The sequence below is a fragment of the Equus przewalskii genome, chromosome 2 (genome assembly GCF_037783145.1).
Source record: "Equus przewalskii isolate Varuska chromosome 2, EquPr2, whole genome shotgun sequence".
Taxonomy (NCBI): domain Eukaryota; kingdom Metazoa; phylum Chordata; class Mammalia; order Perissodactyla; family Equidae; genus Equus; species Equus przewalskii.
The window spans coordinates 59,341,957-59,360,918 of NC_091832.1; the positions used below are offsets into that span (position 1 = coordinate 59,341,957).

The following is an 18,962-nucleotide window of genomic DNA, read 5'->3' on the forward strand; positions in this document are numbered from 1 at the left end:
TGTTCATAGGGCTGCAATGGGACTTTAATGGGTTAATCCATGTAAACCTCTTAAACTAGTCTCTGGCGCACAGTTGAGCTCCCCAAAAGTCTTAATCAGCACTGTTAGTATCATCAGCAGCACCACCACCATCCCCCACCCTCATGCCTCATGCTCCAGGCACCAGAACCGCTTGCCACCTGCTGCTCCATGCTCTCTCAGGTCTCCGTCTCTTGGCATGTGCGGTTCCACTGCCCAGAAATGCCTCCTAAACTTCTCCTTCAAACGAGCTCCTATGCATCCATTAAGACCCAGATCGAATGTTACCTCCTCCATCATATCCCCAGAAACAGTTACTTTTTCCTCTGTACGTACATCTATCACAAAATTTAAAATGCACTGCACCAGACCATACTCTCCTGAAGGGTAGGTGTCTTTGCAAACCCCTTCCCAACACGGCGTCTGGCCCACGGCAGGTACCTGACAAATGGCAGTGGTGTAACACCAGGGGAAAGTGGTCTTCGGAGCCCTATAAATAGGACAACTCCTCAGTGTGGGCTTCACTGAAAAAGGCAGACTCAAGTGCTACGTGGGTGTAGCAAGCGGCCCACCCCCAGCCCCGGTTATGTCCGTGTGGAAGTATCAGAAAACCCCACAAGTAAGGAAGTGATAGAGCTAATGACGCTTGATCCACTCCCCCACACCCGACCCCCATGGGTCCTCCTCCATCTCAGCATCCTCAGTCAGGAACCACCACCCCTCCCTCTATCACCGCCTCCACCAGCCCTACAAAGTCTCGTCAATTCACTCTCCAGCACAGCCTCAAATCTGTGCACTCAGCATTGTTTCCCAAACACCCCCAGTCCAGGACCTCTCACCTGCACCTCCACAGCAGCCGCTAACTGCTATTCCTAGTTCAGCTCCTGCTCTCCAACCTGCATAGCAGGAAAGGGAGTCTTCTTTAAAAGTAAATCTGATTGTATAGCTTTCCTCTGTAACCCTTCCCACGGCACTTGGTATTAACTGAAGCCCCTTGCAGGGCCCAGCAAGCCCTGCCGGGTCAGGCCCCTGCCTTCCTCTTCGTCCCCCTCCCACATCACTCTCCTTCCCCCTATCGCCAAGTCCCAGCCATGCTGGATCCTTTCACTTTCGGGAACAAGTCAGGCTTTTCCTACCTCAGGGCCTTTGTATATGCTGTTCCCTCTGCCTGGAAGGCTGTTTCTGCTTTTCCCCCTAGTTGGCGGCTTCTTATTGTTTATACTCAGCCTAAATGTCACCTCTCTGCAGAGGCTTCCTCTGATCTCCCCCTGCCCAAATTAGGCTTTCCCCATCCCCCACCCCACATATCTGTGATCTCAGCACCATGTTTGTTTGCTTCAAGCACTTACCACAACATATTGGTTGTCTAATTGTTTCTGTTCTGTCTCCCCAGAGAGAGGGGAGACAGGAGCACATCTGTCCTCGACATGTAGTACAGCACATGACTTAATGCATCTTTGTGGAATGGCAGGCTGTATCAAGTACCCATAATAGGCCAGGCAAGGCACAGTGGAGGTGTATGCGCGGCTCACCAGACCTTCACAACAACCCCAAAGTAGTTACTCTTCCCGCTTTACAGAGGAAGAAACCCAGTTAGGAAATTAACTTGCCCCATGTCTTAAAGTCAGTTGATGGCAGAGCTGGAATGTACATGCAGCTCTGTCTGGCTTTTCCCACGATACCTGACTGCTTTGCATACCCCGTCACAATCCCAAACACCGGCAAAGCTTTCAGCAGACACAAGACTCACTCCCAGTGTAAACGGTATGTCAGGTAATATGCTCCCATTATATCTTCATTTTCATCTTTATTTACACTTTCAAGACATCAGTTTTAAGGAAGATCTTACTGAAATGCCCATATGGCTCTAGCATAATATATGTATTATTATTATTATCATTATGACTATTATTGTTGTATTTTCACTTGAGTCTGGATTTACGGGAAAATTGGATACAAATCCATCTTGCAGGCTGAATATTACACTGTTAACCCAGCGGTGAGTGAGGAGTAGAAGGTGGAGAGATGGCAGAGGTGACAAAAGTGGGAGAGGTTGGCGCTGAGCAGGACCGATGGAGAACTCCCCTATCCCAGCAGTAGTGGTCTTTCTAACCTTGTACGAGCATGAACTGTGTAAAGTGAACAGGGGTTATCAAAAGCCCACCAGAGCAAGGCCAATCAGCCGTGGATCTCACTAGAAAAGCTTGCAGTTGAATTCAGAAAGTGCATCTGCAGGAAAAAATCTACTGCCACCACCAACCAAGGGGCCAGACACTGTGTGAGGCACTGGCCATCTGTCCTGTCATTAAATGCTCAGAATGAACCTCCGCGGTGTGTACTAGTATAATCCCCATTTCAGAAACGAGAAAACTGAGGAACAGAAAGGTTCAGAAACTCCCCAAAGGTAAACAGCTAACAGGTGGCAGGGCCGGAGTCACCTCCTCTTTGACGTGGCCACACTGCAAGCACTCCCACGGCTGGGAGACTCCACGTCCCCAACAGGTGCCCCCCACTTCACAGACTGTCTCCCTACTCTTCCAATTTCTAATATTTAAACTGATTTTCTTTAAGGCGCATACATTTCATGCAGTTTTTTATGGGAAGAGAGAGGGCGGCCCCTATTATCATAAAATGGTCCGGTGAGGAGCAGACATTCTTGAAGTTAAAGAAGAGGAAAATGCCAGACCTTTGCAGTCTGCACTCGGCGACACAGCAGACCCCACCCTTGTCTTGGAGTCGCACAACCCAACAGTGACGGTTGCCACGGCCCTTTGCCCAGCCTAGCAGTTCCCAAATGTATTCAACCATGAAAGCCGGTTTGAGAAATCCCTATTCCACATCCAAACAAACGTGGGGCAACGCTCCCCTGATCTGAGAGGCTGGCGTAAAAAGAGGGGTGTGTGGGAGGAAGAGCCATGGGCAGCATCTCTGGGCAAGGCCCCAGAGCAGCATGGCCCTCCTCCCTCCCAGCTCCTCCCCCAGGTGCCTCGGCGGCAGCACACCCAAACAGCCCCTGGCCTGCACTGACCTTGGCCCCACTGGGCTGCCAGATCAGGAGGACTCGTAGGAAGCAACGCTGCTGTCCCCGGTGTTTCCTCTGCAGGGATTTCACATCCAGCCGCTCCATGTTTACAGTCTGAGCAACTCTCCTAGAAAGGGCAGGCTCAGCGAGGAGGCTGGACAGGACGACCCACAGGGCCAAAGGGGGAAAATCTCTCTAGGACCTTGCCCACACCTCTCACCGCCGGGCCTGGAAGTGGTGCCACACCCGCTTAGGCACCTGCGGAGCTTGACAGTTCACAAAGTGCTCCACGTGCATCACTGCATCCCCCCTAAAAGCTAGGCATTATCGTCACCTCCCCTGCTATACCAAAGAGGAAAGGGAGCCATGAAAAAGTGAAGGGCGATGTCCAAAATCACAGCAGGTGATAAGTGGCGGCCAGGCCCCTGGTCTGGGATGAATATCCTATCAGGAGCTCACCCTCGCGTCATCTTGCCACCCGCGCCATTATTTGTCTATTTGCAGGGCCAGGATGTGGCCAAAGTTTGGAAGAGGAAGGATGATGTGGCTGCCCTGGTAATATGGGGTGGGAGGAAGTGGATTTGAAACTGAAACAGCAAAGGGCAGTTTAGATGGGGGTCTCAGACAGCAACAGGGTTGGGAAAAGGAGGACTCGGGTGGGAGAGAAAGGGCCCCTCCCCAGCCCCAGCAAATCTGCCCCTGGAGCATGTTGCCCTGGGCTGGGGAGCTGCAGACGCAGGACCAGAGGACAGGCTGGGAGCAGGGGCTCCGGCAAGCAGGAAGGATGACTGTCACTGGCACCTCTTCCAGGCACCAGGGCCCACAAGGGCTTCCTCAAGGCTTGTAGAGCAAGGACGTGCATTTCCAAGATGCCTCTGTGACTGGTCTTCCTCCAGCATCAATCACTGAGCGATTCTCTCGGTGCTGAGTACAAACAGTGCTCTCTGAACCGCTGCACAGGGTCTGTTCTCCGAGGTCCGGGAAGCAGGGACTCCCACGGGCTCAGCCGTGGGCAGCTGGCCACACCAGTTCATTGCATAAGCCAATGGCCTGGCTCCTCGGGCACCTTGAAGAAAGGGCACTTGTGAGGGTCCCCACGTCCCTAGTTCTTCCTGATGCCAACGGGAGTGTGTGTCTATGTGAAGGGGAGGGTGTCCGAAAGAGAAGGGGGAGACTGGCCGGGCTGTCAGCCCCCTCCTCAGCGGGGTTTCCTGCTTAGCGGCCCGATGCCCTGGCTGGAGCTAGACACGTATTTAGCAACTTTCAGCTCTTCTCCAGGACTGGGTTGCTGGTGCTGCAGACAGGGGCTGGGCTCCGGCTCTAGGCAGCTGGGTGCTCCAGGGCTGTGTAAGGTCTCTTCATGACGGTGGGGACTGTGGACACCTGAAAGCTGATGCTGGCCAGCGCCGTCCCACAAAGATTCCCACGGCCCTCCTGATTCCGTGGGTTCCCAGAGGGCAGAGGCTGTGCCTGCCTCCTGCGTGCAGCTCGTGCTCCCTACGGGCTGGCTGGGTGGTGGAACGGGGCTCAGATCCCAGCAAAGTGTGGGTCTCAGGCCTGGCTTCCCTTGTGTCCAGTCCAGGGCCCACAGATCCTCTCTCCTTGCTTCCGTGAGGGGTCAGCAGGACTGCAGCCAGGGTTTTCTGCGATGGAAGGAGCTGTCCTGGGGCCCCTCTTCCCTTGGGCACTTGCAGCGAGGGCTGTCCTGGCTCTGGAAGTGGGCAGGAGGCTTCACCTGAGATCCACGTTCCCTCAGGGTGAGGGAGCCTGTTGGCAGCACAGTTGGGTTTCGACCCAGGTCCTTGGGCTCTAAGTGCCGGGATGGAGCTCTCTGGCCTGAACGGCTCAGTCTTCTCTGACTGGCCTTTGAAGATTAAACTCCCTTTATGCAAAAATGGCTAAGGGGAATGGAGCTTGCAAAGGGCCAGCCAGTCTGGAAAAAGTAAGGAGGCGAAGCTGTTCGATGAAAGGCCCAGAGTTTGGCTTCCCTTGCCAGACCACATGGGACGAGGGGGTTCTGCTGGACAGCCCCTGCAGGTGTTCATGAACTTGGTGGCACTGAGGGCCTGCTGCAGCACCTTGAGGAGCTGTGGAACCCAGAACTGAGAACCCAGGAGGCCAGGAGGTCCCATGGCCAGGGAGAGGTAGGGCATGGAGAGTAGACCCCTCTCCCCCCACTGCCTTGCTACCCCATGCTCGTACATGCTCCTACCCTCTGGAGCCAGGGACCTCTGGGCTGAGTCCCTTCAGAAACATCTCTGCTTGAATACTCCTAGTGACAGGAAACTCATTACTTCCTGAGACAGTCTTTCCATCACTGCATAGCTTCTGCTGTTTGAAATGTCTCTCACATGTTGAATCGATAAGTCTCCTGGTAGCTCCCTCTGCCCTTTGGGATGATCACTCTTCCCCCTGGCATCCCTTCAAATGCTGGGATTCACCTAGGCCACGTCTTCCCCTGACTAAATGTCTCTGGTCTCCCTGATGTGTCACAACCTCCAGGCCCTCCTCATCCTAGACCTTCTCCCCTGCCGGAGCTCCAATGCCCCTGAAATGTGCTCGACCACACGTCGTGTGAGGCACGACCACAGCACGTCCAGGCTGGCCTGACCATCGGCGGCCTGCTGTGGCACTGCCTTGACCACGAAGTCAAACCTCAAAAGGGCTCCTTGGGCAGCCAGGTGGTGCCTAGGGACGTCCCGCTGCTGTAGACCAGTGCTGTCTGGACCGGGCTCTGAGGGCTTCTGCTGCTCCTCGAGCTCATCTGGGGCCACCGTGGCCGGGAGGGGGGTGGGGGGACCAGTGGGCGGGGTGAGTGCGGCTCTGGACCTCCTCTCCCCCATTCAACTAGACCAGAGCTTCTTGAGCCTCTTTTATAAACGGCGCTTCAACATGAGCTTTGCTGTGAAGCAGGAGCACCACAGCTCAAAACTGCCTAAAACTGCTGGTGCTGCCTGACATGACTTAGTCTTTTTGTCACATGCTATCTCTGAGCCATCTCCCCCATCCCGTGTATGTGCAAACAACTTGGCTCAGGGAAGCGTCAAAGAAAAAGGGCTGTCCCTCCAACTGGGAGACCCAGGGCCCTCGCTCTGCTGCTCCCAGGGACATTGAGACCCCAGATCTGCTCTGCTGGTATGAATCACAGTGGTCTTGAGTGGGCGGGGCAGGCTTGCACACGGGTGTACGGGGAACGTCTGTGCCACTCGTGCACTCTTGCTGTGGGCTGGGTCAGCATCATACGGGGGCCTGGGTGTCTTGAGGACTCAGGGATCAGGATGGGCAATGCCCATAGCGTGTGCTGAGCACTGAGAGTGCAGGAGGCGGCCACCAGGTGGTCCCCGGATGGAGGGTGGGGGCCTGTCCCAGCCCTCGGGAAGGTCGTTTTCCCAGCCTCCGGGGTGGGGGGCACTCACAGGGCAGCGTCTCTGCGCTGTTCTTCTGGATCATTATGCAGAGCTGTAGCACCAGTTGGGGGGCGCTCTCCAGGAAGGTCTCGAGGAGGCGCAACATGTTGACGTCTGCATATTCGTACATCATAGCCCAGTAGAAGCGTCGCTGGTGTTCCTTCCGCCGCTGGCTCTGAATGCCCAGGTACATGGTGCGGATATACCTGCCAAGAGAGACGGGACAGAACACAGAGAGCGTGGGTGGGGGCGGGCGCTGTGCAAGGGCCCTGCCGTCCCCCAAAACCAAGAGCACCCTGTGCTGGGGTCCCCGCCTTTGCTCTGAGGCCTTCCAGATGCTTGGGCCAGCTCTAGGGGTTCTCCCAGCCCACCAACGTGGTACTAAACCTTCAGGGTGGGCTGGGGTCTGGGGCAGGCCAGGGGAGGGGTCTGACCTGCTTTGTGACCCTAGGCAAGTCCTCCTCCCCGCCCCCCGCCTGGCCTCAGTTTGCTCATCAGGAAAATGAGAAATAAGAGAGTGGGACCAAATGGTCTCCCAGGGCCTGCCAGGGAAGCATCACAGGTGAGCTCGGAAGGCAGGCGGTCGTTCTCAGCTCCGGGTCCCAGGGGGGGTCATGCCAACTGGGTTTCCCCCTCTAGTGCACAGCCCTGCCCCTCTCTGGAGGAGGAAGGGTAGGGAACTGACATTTGTAAAGCTCCTACTAAGTACCAGTAGCTGGCTGGCCATATGTTGCCCGGGTCCCAGGTAACAGGCGGGTAAAATTCCCATGTAGGACAGATTTGGGACAGCTGGGCTCATTAGCACAGGCTCCATATCTGGATGGAGGAGCCACTGGGACCTGGCCCCAGGCCGCTAGACACCAAAGCCCATGCACCGCCCTCCACACAGACACAGAGCGCGCAATGGCACCTGCGTCCAGGAGTCACACAAATGCACCCAGCCTGCTCCATCGGGGAGGGACAAAGGGCAAAGGAAGCAGGTACAAGTGGAGGGCATGGGTTCTGTCATTTTCTAATTGTGGTACCTGGGACTAATTACTGCAACTCTGTGTCCTTGTTAGTCTTCTTAGGAGAAGAATCATGGCATTGCGGGGTTGGAGGGAGATTAGAGAGATAATATGTGTGGGAGGCAAGCATCCTGGGCCCACGTGAGAAAACCCCATGCCTCATTTTACCCTAACTTTTGGAAGCTGTCTCCAAGCCATGGTCAAGGGGAGAATTAAAAATACTGAGTCAGCCAGTGGTCTCCGGGGCCAGGCCAGGGCCAGAGGGGCTGGCAGCACCAAGCCGAAAGCACAGTGCAGAAAGCATGGCTTTGTGGGCCCAGGAAGGATCAAGAACAAGAACCATAAGCCGGGGGCCACAGGCAATCAGACAGAACCATATGTGCGTCCCTGACCGTCCCCTGGGAATGTATGTCACTGTGCCTCCTATAGCGCCGAGACTGAATCATAGATGGTGAGAGCATGGCTGACACCCAATACCGTCCCCACTGTCCTCGAGCATTGTCAGAGGCCCACTTGGGGCTGCTGGACTGTCCCTTCTCTGCTCCCATCACCACCACCACCAGCCCCCGTGCCTCGATGGAAGAAGAATGCTCCCAGCTGGTCTCCCAGCCCCTCTGGTCCCAGAACAAGCCCTTCTCCACACAGCGGGCAAGGTGCTCTTTGAAAAGCACAAATGCAGTCACGTCACCCCTTCCTTCCACCCTCTCATGGCTTCGAATAAAATCCAAGCCCCACCCTTGGGCTAATGGGACCCTGCCTGCCCTCTGGCCCCACCTCCCGTTCTCTCTCCTTTCTCCCATCTTTTCTGTCTCTCGCAGAGCACAAGAGCTTGTCTGTTGCTCGCGCCGTCTCCCCAGCCGACTTGCGTCCTCCAGGCTGAGCAGTGCCGGCAGGTCAACCCTGCCACAGCACGTGAAGGCGGCCCATGCCCACTTCTGCAGCAAACTGATGAGATGCAACATAAAGTGGGTCACTGAGAGGGAGCAACAGGGGCAGTAGGGCGCTGCCCAAAACCTTGCATTAATGTTACAGAAGCCCATGCTTAGAAACAAAGATGCAAAAGCATACATTTGTAAAATAATTTAAAACTGTAAAGTGATGCTCCTCTCCAATTCCAAAGTGGCGGGCCTCCCCCCAGTGCTCTCATCATGCACTGGAGGCATGACGGGCAGCGTCCAGGGTGTCCCAGGGTGTGCCTCAGAACCCTGTGACCCAGCGGTGTGACCTGAAACAAATGTGCGCCCGCCCGACACCGGGTGAACAATGCTGTGCCATCTCTCTGGATTCCCAAGAGCCTCCAGGTCACCGTGTCTCTGAGGGGACCCACCCGGGGGTGCTGCGACGGTACTTTATTTCCTCTGGATACACTCCCTGGAGTGAACTCTAAGGGGAGGAAGGCCAGGAGGCAAACGGACTGCAGGGGCTTCTGTCAGGGAGGGTGTGGGGGAAGGGCAGGCGGCCGGCCCATCACCTCCTGGAGTCCCTGCCACGCCTTGTGGGGCAGGTCTGGCCACCGTCATTTAACACATGGGGAAGCTGAGGCTCTGAAGTGAAACGAAGCACTGAGTCCCAGTTCTGCTCCAGGTCTGTCAGTCACCGGCTCTGTGCTTCCCACACGTCACCGCCTCTCTCTAGGCCTCCCCAGGAGTTCCCCAAATCGAGGGACCGGGTAGAGGCTCCGAAAAGGCCAGGGAGGTTGTTGGACCTGACCTATAAAGCTACAGGGTCACTGAGAGAGAGACAGAAAGACAGACAGACACAGAGACAGAGAGAGACACACACACAGAGGAGAGGCACAGAGAGACAGAGGGAGAGACGGAAGAGGGAATGGAAAGAGAAAGGAGAGGGAAGCAATGTGAAATTTGGGGCCTGAAGAAGAGGACTAAGAGGAAGAGGTGAGGCAACCACAAGCCCCGACAGGGAGGGCCCGCTGTGTTATAGGTGGTTTGGGAGGGGTTGGGGGTGGGCAGACTCTGAATCAAGGGCGAAGGAGGGTCAGACTGATCAGATCTGACGCTAGCTTGGGAGGCAGAGCAGCTGGGGACAGGGGTGCCCCGGCTGAGGGACTGAGGCAGGGCTGCAAGTCCAGAGGTTCCCCAGCAGCACCCAGAACAGCCACATGCCCAGCAAAGCTTTGGTGCCGTGGGTCTCACAGGTCGATGTGGTCTCTGTGATCTAAAACTCAGCTCTGTCCCCATGTGGTAACCGCAACACACAATGCTGTGGGCCACAGACTCCCACAGGGACCGGACCACAAATCTATACTCTCTCAGGGGTACACTCAGACCACAGACTCTGCCTCTCCAGACTCACATGTGGCCCAAGGTGGCGAAATGACTACAAGACAGAGTCAAGCTTACCCATCCAGGTCCCAGGCCAAGGTGACATGAACAGATTCACCTAGGTCTGCCCTGCCAGGGCAAAAGGAGCATTTGATCTGGCCCTCCCCGCCCACTTCCCCCAAGCCACACACCCCTCTCCCATCATGGCCAGGGCAATGGAAGGCAAGGGGCCCGGAACATGCTGATTCAACTACAATGTCTGCCAGAGAAACCAACTCTGAATTCCCTCTGTGAGAGCATCCTAGGGTACGGGAAGAAATGAGGGTGAGAGTGGGCGAAGCCAGACCTCTCCCCGCGGGATGATGAGCAAACAGATTCTGGGAGCCCAGCGTGCACCAGGATCAAGCCCAAAACTAAATTTGGAAATCATGCCTCCTGGGACGCCAGCTCATACAGCCTCCCACCTGGGACTAGGAGCTGAATCAGAGTCCAGCTCAGGATTTCCCGATCAAGTGCCTTCTACCTATTCTGCTCCCTCAGTCTCCTGCACTCCCCTCTTCTATCTTTAAGTCCTTGGGTCTCCAATAAAAGACTGAGGGCCCACGTAAAATCCAGCATGTATCTAGGTAACCTCTGGGGCCGTCCAGCCAGCCGCCTCTCGCTAATCCTCCAGACCCCGTGCAAAGACAGCCTCCGCTCCCGGCCACAAGGTGGCGCCAGCCCCTAAGCCACGCAGAGGGCCGCTCCGCGGTGACCTCATCGCCAGCGGGGGCTCCGAGGGCCGGCGGGCGCCCTCCTCCGCGGCAGCGCGGGGCTGGGGTCGGCGGGCTGCCCCCGGAGGGCTCGGCGTCTGCAAGAGAGAAGGGGGGCTGCTGCTCCCCCAACCCTCTTCACCTTCTCCCAGGCCCTGGAAGGTTCCAGAAGGCACCTCTCCCCCGGGAAGGTAGTTCAGGGGAGAAGACACCCACCTCTCCTCCACATCTCTTGTCACCTCCTGTCACCCCGTCTCTCTCCCAAGATCAGATCCTGAAACGCGTGGGCCTAAGAGCCGCGAGGCAGCGTGTCCTCATGGAGCGAGGACTGAGCGCTGGCCTGCTCTGCGGTCAGAGGGCTGCACGTCCCGGAGAGGTCCCCGCCATCCGCCCGGCACAGGGACTGGCTGGGGGTCTCTCAGCTGCCGCAACGTTTAGAACGTCATCCTCTGTAAGCGGGCGGCTTCACAGAGCCTGAAGCCCGGCCTAGCATCTTGACAAATAACGCCTGATGTTTGTGTGGCCCTCACGTGTGCCGGGAGCTGTTCAGAACACTTTGTACTTATTAACACACTTAATACCCGCAACGACCTTATGGGGCAGACGCAGTGTTCCTCCGTTTTACAGACGGCGAACTGAAGCCCTGAGGTTAGGAAATGCACTTAGTTTACCCAGGTAGGTAAGCGGCAGAGCAGAACTTCAAGCCCAGCCGTCCAGCTCGAGGGCGGCGCTCTGAGCTCCTGCCGCACGCCTCTGAAGGCTAGACTGTGGGTCTCTTTTCCTCCGAATTTAGCACAGGGGAAAAGCACAGTTTGCCCAAAACACCTGGGCTCTCTTCTGGGTCTGTCACTGGCTGTGTTCCCTTAGAGATCAACTCCTAACCTCTCTGAGCCTCAGTTTCCTCATCTGTAAAATGCCTGGCCCAGAGCAGGACCCCAGGACATGCTGAAAGAATGAATGCATGCAACCATGCCCCCTCAGAGGGCCCGGGGGGGCGCCAATGACATAATGCCTGTGAGAATATCCAGGAGACCAGAAGCCACAGATGGCAGCTATTACTGCCCTGGGAGGTGCTCTCCTCCTGTCTCCCCCTCAGCACATTCTGCTTATTCTCCTCCCAGTTCTCTCTCCTCCCCTTACTTTGTAAACCATGGAATTGTTTAAAGTTCCTTATACCTGCTTCCAGGAGAACTCTCTAGTCCTCTGAGCACAGTTTCACTTTTACACCAGCCCTCTGAGGGGGACACATTTGTCATCTTCTTTTTCCCATTGGCTCATTGAGGCTCAGAGAGATTGAGTGATATCCCCAAAGTCACACAGCCAGTCGTGGTTCAAGCAAATCAGAGACAGTCTTACCCAAACTGTGTTGCCCCACTGAGAGTTAGCTATAGCTCTCCATGAAACTGGCTGGGATGGGAAATAGTAATTTCTTCAAGGAGTGGGACACTGAACCGGTTCACCTGTCTGGGCCTGCAGTCCCCTGCTGCTTCTTATGACACTCTCAGAAATGACATTTTGAAACCTCTGTTATTCCATAGCCCATCCTCAAAGTCCCAAATAGGGCTGAATCCAGGCTTTCTGGGGCCTGAAGCTTAGAGAATCCTCTTAAGCAAAACACTAAGGTCTACCAAACATTTATGATAGAAATAGCACCAATTCTTCACACTTTTTTTCCAGAAAATAAAAGAAGAAACAGCACCTCCCCATTCATTTTGTGAGGCCAGCACTGCTCTGGTACCAAAGCCAGACAAATACTATAGAAGAAAATAAGACCACAGACAATAGCCCTCACAAACATAGAAGCAAAAATCTTCAACAAAGTGTTAGCAAATCAAATCCAGTACCTAGAAAGAATGACACACCATAGCCAATTGAGATTTATCTTGGGAATGTAAGAATAGTTCAATATTAAAAAATCAATCAATGTAATCAACAATATTGATAGGAAAAACTACACGTCATGTTATTGATGCATAAGGAAAGCATTTGACAGAATTCAACATCCATTCATGATTTTTAAAAAAAGACTCAGCAAACTAGAAATAGAAGAGAACTTCCCTGACCTGATGTGCGTGAAAAGCATCCACAAAAACCCACAGTTAAGGGTAAAGGAATTCTTTCCTCTTAAGATCAGGAACAAGGCAATGATGTCCACTCTCACCACTCCTACTCAACATCATACTAGAAGTCCCAGCCACTGAAATAAATCAAGAAAAAGAAATAAAGTACATACAGATTGCAAAGAAAGAAAGAAAACTGCCCCTGGTTGAAAATGACGATTGTCTAGATAGAAAATCCCAAGGAAGATACAAAAAAGCTCATAGAACTACTTTGCTAAACGTACTCATTAGTATGTTTAGCAAAGTAGTAAACGTACTCATTAGTATGTTTAGCAAAGTCTCATGATACAAGGTCAGCATACAAAAACCAAATCTATTTCTATAGATTACTAACGAACAATTGGAAATTTAAATTTTAAAAATATATACCATTTAAACTAGCTCCCTCAAATGAAATGCTTGGAAATAAATCTAATAAAATGTGCAAGATTTGTGTGCTGAAGCTACAGAACACTAGTAAAAGAAATCAAAGAAAATCTAAGTGATAGAGACATACCATATTCATGGATTGAAAGACTCAATCTAATGACAATATAATGACAATTCTCCCCAAATTGATCTGTAGATTTAACATAATTTCAATAGAGGTCCAAGCAGGATGTTTTGTAGATATAGACAAGCAGATTATAAAATTTATATGAAAAGGCAAAGGAATTAGAACAGCGGAAACAATTTTGAAAAAGAATAAATTTAAAGAACTCACATTACCTGATTTTAGGACTTATTTTAAGGCTATAGTACTTAAGACAGTGTGGTGTTGGCAAAGAGGGAGAAATACGGATCAATGGAACAGAACAAAGAGTCTAGAAATAGACCCACACGTATATGGTCAATTGATTTTACACAAAGGCGCAAAGATAATGCAATGGAGAAAAGATAGTCTTTTTAATAAACAACATGGGAACAATTAGTCATTCATATGCAACAACTAACTTAAAATGTATCATAGATTGAAATGTAAAACTATAAAACTTTTAGAAGAAAACATAGGAGAAAATCTTCATGACCTTGCATTAGTCAAAGAATTCTTAAAAAGGACAGCAAAAGCTGTCCATAAAAGAAAAAAATTGATGAATTAGAGTTCATCAAAATTCAAAACCTTTGATCTGTGAATGACATTGTTAAGAGAATGAAAAGACAAGCTACAGATTGGGAGAAAATATTTGCAAATCTCATATCTGATAAAGAACTTGTACCGAGAATATAGGCAGAACACTCAAAATTGCCAACTCAGGAAGAAGGAAGGCAGGAAGAGCTGGAGCAGAGCAGAAGCGACGAGATTTCCCACCCACCATCCCCTCCTGTTCCTCTCTGCCCTGGCCAGAGTCCCCTTGGGTCAGGCCTTGAGGACCCAGCCACTGAGGAGAAGACTCTGCTGATGACACCCCAAGGGGGGAGGTGAGGAGTGGCCGTGGGTGCTGACTCACCCTGGGGCTGCCCTGAGGATAGGGAATACATAGGTAGGGGCTACAGGATTCAAGGCAGAGTTGGCCCCACAGCCCTCTCCCCGAGGCCCCCTTAGGGCAGCCCAGCTGTTGAGGGGGGCCTGCTGGTATGAGGGGTAGGGATCTTACTGTCTACTTAGGTAGTTGAATAAGCAGGATAGTCTTGGGTGGTCTTAGCAATCTCCAGCTAGTAAGTGGCTTCTTCAGGAGCCCAATTCTTTGAGCTCCTGTATCCCGCCCGGGGAGTGGTGGTTGCCTCACAACGTGCCTAAGACCCCAGCATGGCCTTCGTCTTTAAACTTCCCCTAGGAAGGGAAGGAGGAACCTGAGATGAGAGGTGGCATCCATCGTGAAACAGGAAGTACAATCAGGCCTTGCAGGCACACAGATGGGACTCCAACCTCAACTTAATGCACTCCCCCAGGCCTTCCTTCCTCCTCTGTGTCCAAGCCTCCCCGCAGAGGGCCAGCAGGTGTCACTGTGAAAAGGCTGCCCCTCCAGAGCCCACATGCCAGTCAGAGAGGGGATGGGACCCCAGGAAGCCACTAGAAATCTACTGGGCATACCCTGGGTGGAGGCCATGGCGGACCCTGCATTTCACCTGCAACCCACAAGTGCAGAGCGAGCCCCACTCGGGAGGGAAGGCTGGGTCCTGTAGAAAGGCCGCCAACTTTCCCTCCTCGTGGGCGTCTGCGGATGCTGCCCTGGCAGCAGAGCTGGAGCAAGACCACACGACGCAGCTCCTGCCCTCCCCATGGGGCTCCCAGGGTCTTGCCAACTGCTGATGTCCCACCCCAAGGAGTGTGTCTTGCTTAGCAGCACTCATCCGGGCTGTATGGGACTCGTTCACAGTGACCACAACCTGAGGTGTCACATACTTTCCCCCTTGTCACAGGCTACTGAGCCCATTGCCAGTCAGCGAACCACTTTGTTCTCTTGCTGGCCCAGGCCCCAGGCTCGCTGCTGATTCTCTCCAACCAGGTATCAGAGTGGCAGCCTCTTCCCTTCAGCCGGCACAGAGCTGCAATTGGCTGCACGCCGTGGACTCCTGGCATCCTTTCGGGCCCTGGACCGCCATGCACTTGGCTCAGTACAAACAGGATGCCGAGGCTAGGGTCGTGTGAGGACACGGCTCTGGTCCTGGCTGCCAAGCTGCTAGGCGGCCCACAGTGTCTGGGCCACCAGGCCAGGCCCCTCAGACACCAAGAGAAGGAGCAGTGGGGGCTCACTGGCTCCTAGGGGGGCAGACCTCAGCAGGGAAAGGTCCAAGGAGGGGCTCTTCCTCTCTGCCTTCATGGACCCTGGAGCCCCCTCCAGCCCTGTCCTTTTACCCTCTCCTCTGTCTACTCTTCCTGCCCACAGCCCACCCCCACCCCCAAGAGCTGGGGCGGCATCCTGCCGTTCTGACCCTTCTCCCCTCACTCCTTCCTCCAAACGCCCCTCCACTGCTCCCCCCAGGCCTCCCCCAAACACAGCCTCAGCCCTTTACTCCAAATGGCTGTTAAATGCTCCAGAAGCCTCAAACCAGCAAGTCTTCGGGGTGATGCTCAGAGGCAGGGACAGAGGAGACAAGGTAACAACAGCACAGCGTAACCTTCCGGGCACTCAGCAAGCGCCCCGCCTGCGGCTGTCCCTGTGCCATCTCACTTAACCCCAACTGCACGAGGCACGCATCGTTACCCACCTTGGAGGTGCGGAGACGGAGTGAGGAACCTGCTAGTGTCACCCAGCTGGTGTCTGCTGACCTGTGCACTTCCCAAGAGCCCAGTGGACTTTCTTCCTAGCAACAGCCACAGGCGGCTGTGCACGTGTGTGAGCTGTGATTAACACCCGTCACCTCTGCGGGACCCTGGCCCAGGTGGGTGTGCCCCCAGCCCGGCTTGGTTCCCCATTCCACCGCCAGCCTCCAGCAGAGCGCCTAGCACACAGGAGCAGCCGGCAGGACATCTGCTGACCGAATAAGGTAGCAGGCTGGGCCTGAGTCCCTGCCTCCGGACCTCAGAGCCCACGGTCTGAGTGGCTTGCAGGATCTGGTCACTCCGGAGTGCCCTGAGGTGAGGAGGCTGGAGGGGCCCATCAGTCTGAGGCCATCCTAGCCAGCAGGGCCTTGGCTCACCAAGGAGGCCCCCGAGGTCAGGAGGTGGGTCTGGGCCTAGGCCAAAGCAGGACTCAGGACCCCCACGGCCCATCCAGGACTGTGGACCTCAAGCCAGGGCTGCCCTGTCACCAGCAGCCAGGCCTGCAGACAGCCACATCTGGGGCTGCACTCTGACCCCTCCACGGCCCCAAACTCCTCCAGCTCTTTCCCAAGAGACGCAGAAAGCTGGCCTCGAAGGCAAGACATACTTTTTCTCTGAAGCTAATAGTAATACAGTTATTCACCTGAAGAGTTGTTTGCTGTTTTAAAAAAATACATTTATATTTTTGTCACATTTAAATACAAGTAGCCATGCCTCCAGGGCCACTGCGAGTCATCTTTACCCTTATCCTGAGTGGGTGTGGCGCACACTCTGTCTCTCACACATACACGTACACACAATCACACTCATACACACACCACCTACAAGAACACACTCCACACAACACCACACTTATACACACACACACTATACTCACAATGTACACACACTTTACACACAAACATCCCCGGCGTGTACATGCTAACTGTACATGAAGCTCATACACCCACGTAGCCACAGCACAGAGACACGCAGGTACAAGCTACCATATACAAGTACATGCTGCACACATCTAAGGCCCATACTCACAATCACATCTCTGCGTCAGTCAGGTCAACCCTGGATTACAAGGGTGTGCCCCACCCCGACACCTCCCTGCCTGCCCCCCAGGGCTGCCTTCCTGGCCCTTCCCTGTCATCACAGCAGGCACAGAAGACAGAGGAAAAAGCCAAACCCACATCTAGCCACTGGGCTCTCTTGGGCTGGGAACCACCTCAAGAGAGAACAGGGCCACCACAATGACTAGTAAGGGGAGAAGTGAGAGGATGCAGGGGCTCTGAGTCCAGTGACATCCTGCCCCCATAGCAAGGACAGAGCTGGGCTCTTACCAAAGCCCCCAAGGCCCCCTGATGTCTGAACTTGAGAAGTGCCCCCCACCCCTGGCCCTGTTCACGCTTGTTCTACTTTCCCTCCACTCACACCCAGGGCAGGAGACGTGATCGTGTGCCTGCAGGTGTCTGTGAGTCAGGGCCTTAGATGTGTCCTTTCCATTTCTGACCACATCCCAGGGCTGGAAGGGTCTAGGGCCAGGTGGCCATGCAATGGCTGTAGGAGAAAGTGACCCAAAGGGGGGGTGGCGGAGGCTTCAGGGTCCCAGGCTGCGTGGAGTTTGTGTAGGAACCTTGCTGGTCTGGGGCTCATTGCCTGCTGAGAATTGCTGAGCTGGTCACCAGGGGCCACCCAGGAAGGGTGTTGACTGGGGAGCTCCAAGGCTGCTGTGCTGCCACCTGCATGCCACTGACTGTGCCCAGGTAGGGACCCCTGTGCTATTCTCTGGGGTCCCAGATCTGGTGTGAGCAGCAGGACAGAGCAGAAGTCCTTCCAGCTCTTCCACATTCATGGATCTCAGGGCATCTGCACCTGAATTGTCACAGATGGGATCAGGGTACAGCCTGCAAGCTCCGCCAGGTCACCATTCTCACCACCCGCGTTTCACACATAGAAAATCGAGGCTAACCTGGACTTTTGACCCAAGTGGCTCCGTACTGGCTCTGCATCCAGGTGCTCAGTCTCCTGCTTCCCTCACCACTCTCTCCCACACCTGCTCCCTGTCCCCTGGCCACACCTCATGGCTCTCCATTTCCAGAACTTCCTGGTGTGTGCCATCTCGATGTCTTTGCTTAGGCTGTCCCACTGCCTCGAGAGCCATCCCTGGGCAGGGCACAGCTGTCCTCCACATGCTTGCTCCCTGCCCAGGTCAAATTACTTCCCTCCTCACCTGCCCATTGTGTCAGGTCCCCAACAGAGTAACAGGGCCCATTATTGAGTTCCTATGTACCAAGCACAATGTGAGCGCTTGACATACAGTAAGTCATTTCAGCCAAAAACCTTATGATTGTCTGCAGATGAAGAAACTAATGCAAGAGGACACGCCGGGACGTAGCTACCAGGATTCACCCATGGTTGGACTCCCGAGAGCTGCTTCTCTGTTCTCCTGTTCACTATCTTTCTCTCATTCCCTCTCCCCCCACCTCATTTCCCCCTGTTAACAACCCTATGAATTAGATCGTCTATTAGTCCCATTTTACAGATCAAGAAACCGAGGCTCAGAGGGATTAAATAGTGTCGCCCAAGTTGGAATGCCGAATTTAAGACTCCCTTTGTTTGCTGTGTTACATGTCTCTGTTCCCACCCTCAGAGACCTCTCTGCTCCACTATCCTAGCCTTCCTCACAGCCCACTCTATGCAAGAGTCCCTTACATATACAGACGCCTCTCCAGCTAGGTTTTAGCTCCCAGGAGGGGATCCATACACTCGGTGTCCCTGGCCCACCATGGTAGACGTGTGATCAGAGATGCTAAAGTGAATTTAGCCCCTGCTCTGATGGAAAGCTGGTCTCATTTGACCAAGAGATGCTGCACCTCTAGCTTCAAATACAGGAAATACTCGCCCCCAAGATAGACGACCAGAACATGGACAAGAGCTCAATTAAGCCAGGAAAGATTTGGGTTAGACACAAGAGAGCTTACCAACCAGCACAGCAGGATAAGGCTACCACAGGACAGGTTTTCCTCCCCTGTCTGTAGAGTCTAAGAAGAAAGAAGTCAGTCTACGGGGGCTGTCAGACATCGGACGCCCACAGCTCCTTGAGGTGGGAGGCTGGACCTGCCCAGGGCCCTCGCGGCCCTAGCAGATTATCACAGGCACAGCTAGGTGCTCCCAACGCCCAC

The 18,962-nt window shown here is 54.1% G+C and overlaps 1 protein-coding gene across 1 annotated transcript in view; it reads right to left on the bottom strand.

Annotated features, from left to right (window-relative positions):
• The window catches only part of XKR6 (XK related 6), a 310,197-nt gene that overhangs the window by 19,971 nt on the left and 271,264 nt on the right, over positions 1-18,962 (bottom strand). The window contains exon 2 of the mRNA XM_070611420.1: positions 6,457-6,653. Coding sequence (XP_070467521.1) covers positions 6,457-6,653 — 197 coding nt within the window. The remainder of the gene's footprint in view (positions 1-6,456; positions 6,654-18,962) is intronic.